Source organism: Lutjanus erythropterus, chromosome 22 (genome assembly GCF_056507025.1).
Source record: "Lutjanus erythropterus isolate fLutEry1 chromosome 22, fLutEry1.hap2, whole genome shotgun sequence".
NCBI lineage: Eukaryota > Metazoa > Chordata > Actinopteri > Lutjaniformes > Lutjanidae > Lutjanus > Lutjanus erythropterus.
The window spans coordinates 13008000-13022321 of NC_139338.1; the positions used below are offsets into that span (position 1 = coordinate 13008000).

Below are 14322 nucleotides of genomic sequence, written 5' to 3' on the forward strand. Positions count from 1 at the left end.
GAAATATAGGCAGTGAAGTGAAGAGAGGCATGATACACATGAGTGGGCCTGAAAAAAAAAGAAAGCTTTGCTGTCTGTCTGCTATAAAAGCTTATGATAAGCTTAAGATAAAATGCTTAGGTGACACAGTATAATAATATCCATATGTACTGTGTTTGTAGACTATGACAGATGTAAGAGTGGACTGAAGAGAAGTTATTTTTCTTCATGGCCACCAGGTGGCGCCAGACAGATAATAGCTCAACCTAACTTGTCCCACTGCATCTTTTGAAAATGATTATAAAACATCTACAGTACAGAACATGACCAGCAGTAATTATGAGATAATATTAATAATAATAATGATACTGCAGGGCTGACATAAGAGTAAGTGTACTGCAGTTTATCACGAGGTTGACCAGGTTTCTTAAACTAGAAAAAAAAAAGTGAATAATTTGCAGATCACCCCATTGGATAATTAGATTCTGTTTATTTGTGAGACTAACACACTTATGTAATATGGGATGTATTTTCTCCAGTTGCTGAGATGGCTTATGCAAATGTAAATGATTACAAATAGTTCACTTGTGGATGGTGCTGTGTGCCTGATGTCCCTGAGCTCGGTGCTGAGATGACTGAATCCATCTTGTTCGGGCTGTTTGATTTAAACCCATTTTATTTTGGATTTCAGATTTATGCAAGATTTAAGCAAGTGTTTTGTGTTAACTCCAATTGCAAGCACTTAAAGGCATCTTCTACAACATTTCCCTAAAATAACGTTTAGATTTATAAACATGATCCCTTTCATTCAACACTTACGTCCCAGTAGAAGTGTGCGGTGGTGTCTGTACCTGCAGAGACTCTGCCGTCTGCCTGTATTTCTCATTATTTTGATGTGCTCGGGACGTTTTGCAAACTCAAAATGTCAGTATTTGACATCATGGGAATGTGGCTCAAAATTTCTGGGGCATTTACACTCAGCTTGGACAAATCCTACTAGCCATTCTGTGTTTATCTATTTAGCTATTTAGTATACAATATATTTTGTACTGGCACATCAATATAAGTCATAATAAATCAAATTAAATCCTGCTGACTACCTTTAAATCCCCCTAATCCCCTTTAAATCTTTCGTATATCTCTGTAACATTTAACCTGCATGAATGAATGAGCTAAGAATAATATATATATATTTTTTAAATCACCATCTTAAGGCATTACTTTGAAGAGTTTAAAGGGCTAGTTCTCACTTTTTGGAGTGGGGTTGTTTGTTTTTGTTATTTGTGTTACTGTGTGACTGGAGTGTTTTAAAGGGATTCACCAAAGTAACTGAGTTTGATAACTGAGCTGCAACAATAATAATATCATCATTAGTTTGAGTAATTTTTTAAAGAAAAAAGTCTAAATTCTAATCTGCTTCTTCAGGGCTTTGTGGGTTTGGTTTGACTAGATCTGATTCACCAAAACACCCACCAACTGTCATCAGATTCTGATTCAAATGTTGCTCAGTCCTGATTGGTCCTTGGAAGTAGGTGACATCACACTGTTCAAGTCCTGCCTACTTCAAACCAGTGTGAAGAGTAAAGAAAAACGCACAAATAGAGAAAACACTCATGTGAAATCACCAAAACTGTTCTAACTTGGGCAGAAAACTGTGTGTTCATGTAGGACCTCATCACTCACAGTAAGACGTTAACATGTAGATCCAGAGATTTAAAGAAAAACGACTCTGATAAGTTAAAACATATCGATGTAAGTCTACACGTATATAAAGATTACTCTGACCATAACACAGGTCAGTTAACACAGCTGTATCTGCTATGTTGCAGATTTCTAAGCATTTCCCTGCAGCCCTGAGCTGTACACTGTATGTACTGTACTTCTTAGCTGCAGCGACAGGGGTTGCTATGGCGACGACCTACCGCTGGCCTTCCTCCTGACGTTTTGCCGCTCTCCGGGGTTTTATTCAGCCAGTCGTTGATGCGGCCCGCCACGCCTGTCTTCATCACAGCTGCTTCCTGTTTGGATAGGGTCAAAGGTCAGCTAAGCCTGGTCGTCATCGGCAACAGGGCCGAGCAGGAAGTGCCCGTGAATTGGGCTCTTTCCTCTCTCTTTCTCTCTCTCTCTCTGCTCCAGTCACAAACACACACACACACACACACACAAACACACACACACACACACACACACACACACACACACACACACACACACACACACACACACACACACACACACACAGAGTTTGATTAACTTTCTTACACCCTCCTCCACCACCTCATCTTTTACCTTGAACGTGCTGCCGCCACTTCCGGGCGAGGCGAACACGTTGCCTTTCTCCCACATGCTCTTGATGTTTCGTATGCTGTCGGTGACCATGGGCAGATCCACCGCTCCAGAGCGAGGGGATCGAGACTCCTTGTTCTCTCTCTGTGGAGACAAAGTGGCGGGTTTCAACTGGTGACCGGCAGGGACAGCTAATTTAGATCAATGCTCACATACCCGTCTTTTTTAAAATAAAACCCACACAAGCTGCGAATAATAACAGCAACAGTGTCTTCTGAGGGCACTGAGAAATGTGACTTGGGTATTTAAATCTGCAGAGAATAGTGCTGGAATTAGCATAAGGGAGTGACACAGCACGCTAATTTTGGCTGCTTATGTGTCGGCAGTTTAGGACACATCATGGGTACTTTTGGGCCAAAATAATACTTTTAGCAAACGAGACTGGATCAAATCAAATCAATACACTGATTTTTGGCAGTTGTATTTGTAGTTGAATTCACATGATGTTGACGTGACATCCAGAATGACCTCAGCTGCTTCATCTGGCTGCCACAGCAGTGCTTTATTTTGTTCTGTACTCTCTTTTTTGACGGAGCACCATGCACTACTTTTAGTAAGATAATAAAAGAAGAATTAGGTTTTTTAAACATGGAAGACGCACAAAGACTAAGTTGGCTTTTCACCTATGAAACACTTGAGTTAGCCACTTACTTGGCTTAAGTGTGAGAGATAAGGAAAGCAATCTTTTATGAGGATAAAATTACACTAGGCGTGTATTCTTTTTTTTTTTATCTTATGCTATTTGTTCAGCTTCAACTATTGAGTCTGTTTCTTGTTTATCTAGTTTTTATTCTTTTATTTATAACTTGCTTGTTGACTTATTTATTATATCTTGCTTTTTATTGATGCTTCTGCTATTGTGCTATCCCTTTTGCTGCTCTCACACTTCAAATTCCCCCGCTGTGGGATTAATAAAGGATGATCTTATCTTATCTTGTTATACAGTATATTTACTTTTCACCTAAATATACACATATGTTATTTTAAAGGAGCAATATGTACGACCCCAACAATGAGTACAGCAGTCCAAATAGTGATTTGGAGCCATGGATAGTATTTTAAATAGGTTGAAGCATGGTTGAAGTGAGTTGTTTCCCCCTGCCCCCTCCTCCCCAGGCTCTGACAGACTGCCTGCAGGCTGCAGGGACAGTGAACCCACATGAGCACACGACGGGCACAACATTATATTTGGACAAGTGATGATGGGTCCTACATTATAAGTTAATCAAATAAAAGCCCGCTGCTCTGAAAACAGTTGGGGTTCAGTGACAGCCTGCCAGACTCCATTATCATATTGCCCAATTTAATTGTTATAAACACCTACTCCTTCTGAGAGATTATTAATGATTTCTGGCGAATAACTCATTCTGTGAATATTCGGCATTAATTTGAAATGTGAAAGGGGCAAACTAAAACACACTTTCCAGATCATAATGGAAAATTTAAAAGAGAACATGCTGGCTGAGAAGCCCAGTATTTCTACTTAGCATGTTTCCTTAATTTGTGATGACATTTCATGCTCATTTTATGATTTAGTTCAGTAAATATATCACAGATTTCTCTATTAAAGTATATAGAACTACATATAATCTAATAACTGATGCTTTTCTTCTGGTTGTGTGTATGCGTTACAGCATGACGTTCTTTGAAGTCAGCAAGAAATCTGTTCAACATATAGCTGTGTCTTGCAGAATAGGCCAAATGTTTTGCACAGTATAGTGTTAATACTTTGCAGTTTTTCCAGCTTAAGATGTGCTAACCTGAGCAGCCGAGGTGTACTGCTCCAGCCTGTTGTCTATCTTGGACACCACGGGAGAATGAGACGTCTTCACTGTGCTGCTGGGCAGAATCAAACAGTTATTATTGCACAGCATGGGACCACTTTGAATATTACACACAGTGTGGTCAAGCATTTCATCCTTAGTGCCTCGACGGAAGACGCTTGCAATCCCAAGTGGGGATTAAACATTCAACATTTGACATTTTCCCTGTGCAGCAAAACTGCCATGCTCAACTACAACCTTTGTTACTGGGGAAAAGAACTTTTACCTTTTCTGTGCCGACTTGTTCAGGAACTCTGCCCTCTCTCCGATCTGTTGAGAGAGGTCATTAGAGCACCGGGTTATTAAATATTACACTGATGTTACACACATGCATACATCACTGTAACATTTCCCTCACTCTACAGTAGCCTTTTCTTAAAGGGATAGTTTGGATTATTTACAGTGGGGTTGTATGAGGTACTTAAAGATAGTAGGTGTATTACCAACGGTAGATGCTGGTTGGCACGTTCCCACTTTGGAGAAGCACCAAGGAGTACCAGCATGGAAGCAAAGTAATGTACTGTAGTGGATGGGGTCCACAGTACCACATAAATCCCTAAATCAAATAATCCAAACTATCGCTTTAATCTTCATGCGCTTAACTTTCTTACCAATAATGTCTGGACAGTATTTTTTTTTCCAAATGGCAAATATCTAAGTTTGACATATTTCATAGTATGCTAACTCAGCAACACACAATGTAAGTGACTGTTCTCTCCAAGAGCAAAACACTCTGAAAGACATGCATGCATGCATGCACACACACACACACACACACACACACACACACACACACACACACACACACAGAAAAAACACTGCAACTTTTTTTCCTATCTGTGCGGTTGGACTGTGGGAATCTCAGAGGATTGTTTATGATATATATATAAAAAAAGAAGCTAAGAGAGGGGACAACACATGCGACACTCACAAAAAAAACTCTAAAAGGACAAAAGAAGAAAGTGCAGAAAAAGCTCTCTCCCCCTCTCCCTGTGAAAAAGGACCTTGCACTCGGCTGCTACCGAATGTGGGAGTTCCCAAAATACTCCCCGACAGGAAATTCCCCATTCTCAGACGCGTTTTAAAGAGCTGTAGCCATCCGAACGCAGTTACAGTAATCCTGTTAACCCTAATCGCTTCTCTGCATCCCACTCTGTCCCTCTGTCCTTCTACTTCCAGAGAACACTGTACTTTATCTACGACACGGAGCGGGGTTATGCTGGTTTACTGCTGATAACATGTAGGCCAGCTCCTGGGACTGTGTTCCACTGGGAGGTGATTGCTGATAGAGAAGCATGTTTCTCTATGTTTTAGTGTAATCAGGAGCCACAACGTGGCAGAAACACAGCAGCAATTGGCAAGAAAACAATGTATATTCTCAATGGCATGCGTGTAATAATAGTCAACACACAGGTTTTAAAAAGAACTGCAGTGGCTGAAAATACAGTCAGCACAAAAATGGACCCAGAAAATGTTTATTCTAAATTTAAATGAGAAATCTCTTCTCTTCATTCTTGTTTGGCTTTATTTGGCACTACAGGGAATTATTCCTCTTTAACTCTGCAGCTCCCCCTCAACTTTAGAGTTTTATTTTTAGCATCTTGCAGCTAACTGTTTTGGTTTTTGGAACGTACAAGAGGTTTAAGTCTGGCTGGTGAGCATAGAAGTTGGTGAAGACCAAGACAGAGCGAACAGGAGAGTGAATATTGGATTTACATTTACAAAGCAACCAGAAATACGATGCCAAAGGAATGCTAATGTTGCTCTATATCTGCTGGATGTGTAAATAAGCAACTGTTTGCTAACACATTAGTCATATCAGCTTTTATCAGGTATATATATTAATGTTGTGTTTATTGCTTGTTTTGCTGCCAACAAGTGACTAAAAAAATCCAATACAACTGCTTTAAATGGGGGTTTTTACCTTGTGTTTTTTTGGTTGCCTGTATTTGGCATTCACCGAAAAACCAATTATTTCTGGTATGAAAAAATCCTTCTGTTTGATGTAGAGATTTTCAGACTGTGAAACTCCAGGGGTGTGTGGGAGGGAGAGACTTGAGGCAAAGATATTTCATGAGTTGAAATTGACAGGTGCATGCTGATGTTATAAAAACAACAGCACATTCAGTGGCAGTGGCTGTAACACATGCTCATGGAGGCAACTGACATACTTTTAAAACCATAGTGCCTGGCTTAAGCAATCTAAGTCAATTTTTTTTTTGTCCTGGAGTCATAATTCAGTCAGATTAATTTTTTTTTAGATTCAGTGTGACTTATACTTTCTGTGGATATCATAGACATTGTCTATCTCAAAAAAACTTCCACAAGTCTGCTCAAAAATACAGAAAAAAAGAGCTGTCATACAACTCCAGAACAAGCACTGTTGTGATGCACGTATGCATCTCATGCTGTGCGTAGGGTACGAAGTGCCAAAGGAGGTACCGAAACAGCTCTCACATCTCTACCTACTACATTATTGAACTCCGCAGGGACACCCTCATCCTCAGCTGACGTTACTGACTTTCTGAGGCTGTAAGCTGGCTCAGTTTCAGCTAGAGTGAAGATACTGGTATCATATAAAACTACAGCACCTAAGGCATCCATGGTACCAACCATGTCATGATTGTTTGTTGGGAAAGGGGGCTAAATAATGCTCTAAAGATAGGCTTAATTTGGGCGAGAAAAAAAAAAAGGAAGCACAAAGCAACTGACCCTTCCTAAGTCCCGCCCCTTTTGGCACCTTTGACAACTTTCTCCTTTCCTGTTATAACTTGCTATGTGTTAGGCTTGTCGACGTTGAAAAGAAAACCAAATTTTGAAATTTTTGGTTAAAAGTTGGTGGCAGGCTTGAAAAAGCAACATATTGTTTTCAAAATGCTGGGTCGTTACCTTAGCATAATGCCAGCTAACTAGCTAGCTAACCTACATCAGTAGTTAACTATCCATTAACTAACATAATATTAACTAACTTAAGAAGGGACTACGTCTCTTTCAACATCTTTTCACCATCTTCAAATTTGTTTTTATTATCAATATTGATGAGCTGAGCACATAATCTCATCATCCTCATCATCCAAACTGCCAGCAGCAGCCCTGTCCAGAACTTTCCTAAGAATCGTCAGGTTTTAATGAAAAGTAATCGAATGATAGTTAATTTGACATGATTTAAATGGTGCCGATTTACAAAAATAAAAAACAAACCAAAAACAAACAATTAGAGGCTAAAAAGTTGTAGTTGTAGTTATAGCCCACAGCTAACCAATTGACTCTATGGCAACATGAGAGGCCCACATTGTCAAACTTTGAAAACCCCTGATGTAGTAGAGTATGGTGAAAAAACACTGCAAAGCAACAGTTCATACACAGCACAGTGTACTGTGTATGAAATATAAAGCCAGATATTCACACACACACAGAAACAAAAATGTACCCACAGTGAACATGATCACAAAGTAAAGATGTGTCTTGAGGGCAGCAGGGTGGAGAAATTACAGTTGGACAACATTATTTACAAAACCTTCACAAAGAAACACAGTACTCGATTCCAGTCCAATCAGAGTTCACACACCACTAGAGTCGAGCCTCGAGTCTGAAGTCTCACCGGGACGGGCCAGATGGATATTACTGCTAACTGTCACTAATTAGATTTTCTCCACTGGCTGAAAATCCCCCTCGACTTTCAGTGTGTGGGAGTTGGCTTTTGGCAACACTGGAAACATTTATTCACATTTGGGTTGATTAAACGTTCCTTCGCCGTGACAGCCATTTATCTTTGGATGAGGCGGGGAGGGGCGCGGACCGGGTTGATTTTCCTCGCGCGGACTTTCTTGTGACAAACAGGTTAACGAGTCAGCAGAATTTCAAAGCGAACCGAAGCAAAATAAAATACAGAGAAATTTGCCAGCAGCAGACTTTTTCACTCTTCTCTCCCAGTTCATCGAGGCTCTTTCTATTTATGAACACCTTCATCTCAGTCAGATAACACTTCACGCAGAGAGCTAAAGGAGGTGAGAGGGGCAGATGCGGGTCATCTGGCACTTAATCTCTCCAAATATTTTGAATGTTTAGCTTGAGCTTTGCTGCACTGCCGGATGAGTGGGATTTGCAGGTTTTGGAGAACTTTTACATCAACTCCATAACGCAGATGACTGTGTTGGGCAGGATGCAAGTACACAGAAACTGAACAGAACACAGGAAAAGGAAAAAAAGAAATGAATCATCTGTGTTTATAAAGAACTGACCATTCTCTCAATTGTCCTTTGAGCCACTCAGTAACTTTACTGTTGAAGCAGTAAGAGTAATATTTGGCATATATGTAGTTTGGAGAATTTTTTTTATCTTTCCAGAAACAAAAACACTGAAGCAAAAATGCTGAATGAAACATTTGCAGCTAACTAGCTCTACACTAGTATCTGAATGCTACTTCCAAAGCCAAGAAGCATTTAATTAGCTCTTGCATTCTTACTTCATGCCAAAAAAAGTCCACTTCCAGTCACGTTTTAAACAATATAAAATGCTCTGCAACATGTAATAAATGATGTCTGATATTTTTTTTTTAGCAAAATAACCCTTATCATTTGAGGATGAAAAGTAGCAACAATAATTACAAGGCAAACAGTCAACTGGCAAATAAAATTGGACTGTCACCCTCCTTTTGGATGGGAGGTTAAAAATGGCAGGCTGACCTTCAGAGAGGAGCCTCGGGGGCTGACACACTTGAAGGGCCTCTCCTCCCCGTCCATGGTGTCTTCCACCTTCTGTCTCTTCTCGGCTGCCTCTGCTCTCCTCCTCTCAATCTCCTCCTTCATCTTCCTCTTCTCTTCCTGAGAAAGACAGATGTGTTTAGAGTTGAGGCTGTTGTGGCGCAAAAATTAGAAATAAATTAAGTCGCGTGTTTGACATCCCTGTCATTTTTTATTCTGTGTGATCCCTGGAGTTGACAGGAGACTTTCTGTTAATTCAATTGGAGCATATGTAGGTGGCGCTCTGCTCCCTGCCAGCTCGGCCATGCCGGATATTGCTGCTCGTGCTAACTGCCCAGTTCTCTTGTATTTACTCTAAACAAACCACTGTTGCTGCTGGAAACCTCAAACACACTTCCTGTGAACCAGTGGATCTTGCCTGGGAACGAACTAACAGACCCAGAGGGTTTGGAGCAGCAAATGCAAAATCTTTTAAGAACTGTGTCTCAGTTGTCTGACCTTTGGTTAACAGAGAAAATCAAAATGAATTTATATCATCATGGGTTATTATATGCACTAAAATAAATCACTGACAATCAGGAATGCATCCGACCCAGACAACAGATATGTGCCACTTTCTAATTGATTTACTTACTTTATCTAATGAAGCAGGTCAGGAACTAATTAAATTACTCAGAGCAAATTCTTATTTACAGTGATCGCCGGCCTCAGGAAAGAAAAAGCCATTTTGGAAAGCTTGAGACGTGCATATCAACAGTTTTCTTTTTTGTAACAATTAAAGTATGAACCATTTGTACTGTATTCAGAAGAGGGCTGGTGCTTGGCAGTATATCAGCCCTCTCCAGCAGCCTTGTCTTGGTTAATTAGTCTCTCTGTATCTCTGGGCCATCTTTTAATTACAAACCAAAAGGCCTCATTAACATCACACAAGAGGAGAGGAACAGGGGCAGATAGCGAGAGACGGGCCGCCACGTTCGGAGCCAAGATCAACAAAGAAGACCAGTCAGGGCAATAGTGAGAATGGAGTGCCTCGGAGCGGGCGCATGAAAGAATGGAGGAGATCGAGTGGTTGAATACAGATGTGAACACATAGGAAGGAAAGAGGTTATCACATTTAGGATACATAAGGATGAGGTCAGCAAATGAGTTACGACTGGGGACCCAAATTGGTTGAGTCACGATAACGGTGAAGTATGTAGAAGATAATGTCACCAGGGTGCTGGTATGTGTGTGTGATGTATGGGATTCAGCTCACACAGGTGTAAAGGCTAGATCAACATGAAAGTGCTGGTGTGAAAAACAAGGTTTGTGAACTTTAAAGTTCAGATGATATGAAAAATGCCTTTTGAACTGTTTAAGATCACATCCTCAGTCACGTGGTGCACCGATTTATCGGTGTTTGTGGGAAAAATGTTAATAATAATATATAATAATGTCATGACATCCATAAAGCAATCAGTCCTAAACTTTTATAGTTAGCTAACTAGCAACACCACAACATGTTGGGTTATGACGCGGCCATTTTTCAACCTTCAAATCAAATTCCTCCAAATGTTATGTTCTGTCTGTTTATCCTGTTTCATTCAAAAATACGCTGTGACACAGACACTAGATAAACTTAAAATGCCGTCTCATCTGGACTTTAATGAAATAACTGGGAGAAATAAAGAAGCCTGAATGAGACCAATAAGCTTGAGGTCAAAGTAAAATATATTTTTGAAAAACAGGAACATGTATCTGTGGTATATGATGACTTATTTACTTATTTGGTCAAAACTGAAATTACAGAAAAGGAGGAAACAAAGTTGGATCTAGTTTTCCACAGTTGTGGCCCTCCTGTACTGCTGCTGGCCAGGGCTCGTGATTTTTGGGTTCTAATTGCGTCTAACCTAATCGGTACAATATCTGTGTGGGTGGGCAATAAAAATGGTCATGTCACTTTAATTCCAAGGACCACGCAGCCAGTTAGCCAGCAAGAGGCAGAAATTATTATATGTCGCTTTTTGTTGTCCCATTTGAGATGTCAGTACTACTACGTGCATTTCTCTACTCGGTGCACTACACTACTTGGCTGTACGCTGCTCTGCACGCTACTTTGTGTAATGATTCCAATCAACCCGAGTTCAGAGTCTCTATGCAAGAGGCAGCTCACACTAGCTGGAGCCCCTCTTTTCTATAATCTAGAATGAACGCAGCACAACACTTAGCAAACTAAACTAACGAGTTATCTTGTCCTGCTAGTTCTTTCACAGTGAAACTGCTAATGGTACATAACCATTGCTGAGTCTGCTTGATGGAAAAAGGGAACAACCTGTTATGTTTTCCTATATGGTGCTATGTGCTCTGGTTAGTAGTGCACCACAGAAGTTGACTCTTGGATGTTGGTCAGCAGCTGCCCTGGTAAACACCCACTCAGACTGAGTTTCTACAAAAACTGTTTTATCTTCTTTTGAAAAATGTATGTAACTATGTAACAGCTGCAGTATAGAAAGAAAGAGGGTGAATAGGGACAGAGAATAAGTTGAATATAAACAAAGCAAGAGAGAGCAGAACTCATCAAACAGCATTTATAAAGTGACTGACATTATCAAAACATGCTGCTCTCTTCTTTACCTCCTCCTTGGCTTTTCTCTCCGCCTCCTCCTGCTTCTTCTGCCTCTCCTCCTCCTCCAGTATCTTCCTCCTCTCCTCCCTCTTCCGCTTCAGCTCCTCCAGCTCGACTTCGGCCTCCTGCTGCTTCTGTCTCATCCTCTCGAACTCCTCGCTCTCCGCGTCGTCGCGGCGGCGCTTCAGCTCCTCCAGCTTGCGCTCTGCCTCCAGGCGGGCAGCGTCGTCCTGGTCGTCGCTCGCGGACACCTCGGGGGAACGTACACTGCCGCGACTGAGACAGACACACAAACGCGGGTCAGAGCACACACGCAGGCCACAAAACTGTGTAAGTAGGACACAAAGCTGGTTGACATACAGGTAAACACTTGACATTTGATACAAGCTGAATATTTAAACGTACGCTGCAAGGATTTGGCTCTTTCATGGCAAAGCAAACACACAGACAGACAAAAACATGTGGACACAAACAAATACCAACAATCACCTCAGCAGAGATAATGTTACAGCACATCTCAAGTTTCATCCAGTGTTTCACGCTGGGGATTAACTGTAGGTGACCCATGTTCAAAACACACTGTTGCTCTGCTACTCAAGGCTGAAGAAAAACAGCTTGTTTGCTTGAAAATCTGATTCAGACATGCTTTTCAATTATTTTGCGGGTGTCAGAGGCCTGAAATTCTCCAAGGGGATGAATAAAGTCTAATACTTCCAGTCTTTTATACCAGCCTAAGCAACAAACAACAAATGTCAAACTGCAACATTAATAAGTTCCTGTCTGGTTAGAGTGCCCCTGTTCAGCATATGCAAACAAATATTAAGATTTCTCTTTCATAAATTTTCAGAATAAGATCCAGGCCATTGTAGCATAATTCCATAAATGCCTGACTTAAGTAGAGTTATTAACAAGTGCTACCATCCTTTGGTCCAATCTGTAGCCCTACCAAGGTCCCGCCCCTTTTTGTTTTCTGCTCCAATAACAATTGAGCAAACCTGGTACCTCTGTGAACTTTTTCCTTTCCTGTAAAAGCGACAAATAAGTTAGCTAAATGTGATAACCAGCTAGCTAATATTCACAAAAGTCAAGCCAATTAGCTAGAATTATTAAGGCTGACTAGCTAGCTAATTAGCTAGTAAACCAATTCATGTTGCTTTCACAGAACATACACTCAATAAACAAAATTTTCTTTTTATACACGGTTCCCCTGTACCCAAATTATTGCTCTTCCTTGTCTTATTTATAAATGCTTGCACATATCATGCCAGAAGCAAAAATATGGTGCAGCCTCTGCTTCTACAACAACAGCAGCTCAAGAGCTATACTGAAAAAGCTGACAATAATTTCTAAATGATCAGATCACTGACACATTGAGAAACAGCTTATTTACTGTAAGCTGTGTAAAATAATAGATCAACCACAGCTGATTCCAGTCAAAGATGCAGCCAAGTATTAACTTCTTTTTGTGAGAGAGTAAAAACAGGAACAGTAAAACGGTAAAACTGGGAATTTTTGAATTTTGTTCAATGTGGATATAAAATAGATTACTGTATACTGTAACAGTGCAGTGTATTTTTGTGTTTTTCCCCTTCTGCACCTTTGTTTTACTGTCTATGTATACTTTATAATATTGTTTACACATTTTGAATCATTGTTGGCTTTTGTTGTTAATTGTTGGCAGCAATTTCATGTTGCTAATACAGTAAACTTTTACTGCAGCAATTCTGTCACTAATATTTCTTCTGTACGTTCTTTGAGGTAAAGAGTTGAAAAAAGCACTGCAGTTTTTATAATGCAACAATATCTACATATATTAAATATGGGTAAATGCTTGTTAGCAATTGTAAACAAAAGTAGTATCATTTAAATGAAAAAAAAAATGTTTCTTTTAATTTTATGCTATTAGACATTTTTATCTTATGTGTCTCCCCTAATTTCTGTGCATCTTATTTTAACAGCAACAGCAAGCTTTGGTTGTTTAGTAGCTTGATCTCTACTGACCATTGTGTCAAGAATATTAAGTGACTGCAGTACTTTTCCACAGCTGGTCAAGTGTGGACAGGCATAACTGCAGCTTCATAAAGCAGTATTGCTATTTCTCCATTATAATGTTTTGCTGCCAATGTTGGGGCAACTGGGGAATTGGAATTTCTGTGTGTGGCCAAGTACTGTCGAATAAGCATCAATCCTAATTATTTTTCAACATGTTTTCAGGCATGATATTGAAATATTGAAAATGCATGAAGGAAAATATTGTATATTGGCTTAAAAAAAGCTGAAAATATGTAGTCGAAATTGAAAGATAGCATTTGGATTCTGAATATATTAATAATATTGAACAGACCAATCACATCCAGGTAATTATTTAGATTTTCCAGGCACATATTCCTGACTGGAAACAAACCAAAATGTATTGATGAGTTTTTGTTGAAAACAGAGTTTCTTGAATAATTCATCAGGCCTGCCTATCCCCAGTTTGGCCTCAGTGGAAACCTGGAGTTCACTTGCTGTGTGTGTGTTGTTGTGTCTGTGTACCTGAAGGTCCTCTCAGCTTTCCTGTGCTGTTTGGGAGCCGCCTCCTCCTCGTACAGCCCTCCGTTCTGCTTCCCCTGCTCCTCCTGGGCCGTGCCTCTCTCGTTCACCTGGGCAGAAACGAGCGCAGGGAACAGTGAACAAAGGCGCAATCGGTAGATAGGCCGAGTGGGCGTGGTCTGGCATGTGACGATCACGGGATATCAAAAGAGAACGAGAGCACACCCCAAACAAAATAACACAGAGCATCACACAACACAGCGTCCACTCCAGAATTACTACTGAGACAGGATTAACAAACATGTGATCACCATGGGAGTGTCTCCAGCTGTTA

The 14322-nt window shown here is 40.4% G+C and overlaps 1 protein-coding gene across 6 annotated transcripts in view; it reads right to left on the bottom strand.

The window, feature by feature from the left end:
- Positions 1-14322, bottom strand: part of cald1a (caldesmon 1a) — a 78535-nt gene that overhangs the window by 9686 nt on the left and 54527 nt on the right. For all 6 annotated transcript variants that reach the window (XR_014768967.1, XM_084710758.1, XM_084710761.1 and 3 more), the window contains 7 exons: positions 13992-14098; positions 11465-11732; positions 8834-8971; positions 4375-4418; positions 4086-4161; positions 2269-2409; positions 1902-1997 (listed from right to left, as the gene is read on the bottom strand). Coding sequence is in view for 5 of the 6 variants with exons in the window: in XM_084710758.1 (XP_084566884.1) it covers positions 1902-1997; positions 2269-2409; positions 4086-4161; positions 4375-4418; positions 8834-8971; positions 11465-11732; positions 13992-14098 (870 nt within the window). In the remaining variant the exon portion in view is untranslated. The remainder of the gene's footprint in view (positions 1-1901; positions 1998-2268; positions 2410-4085; positions 4162-4374; positions 4419-8833; positions 8972-11464; positions 11733-13991; positions 14099-14322) is intronic.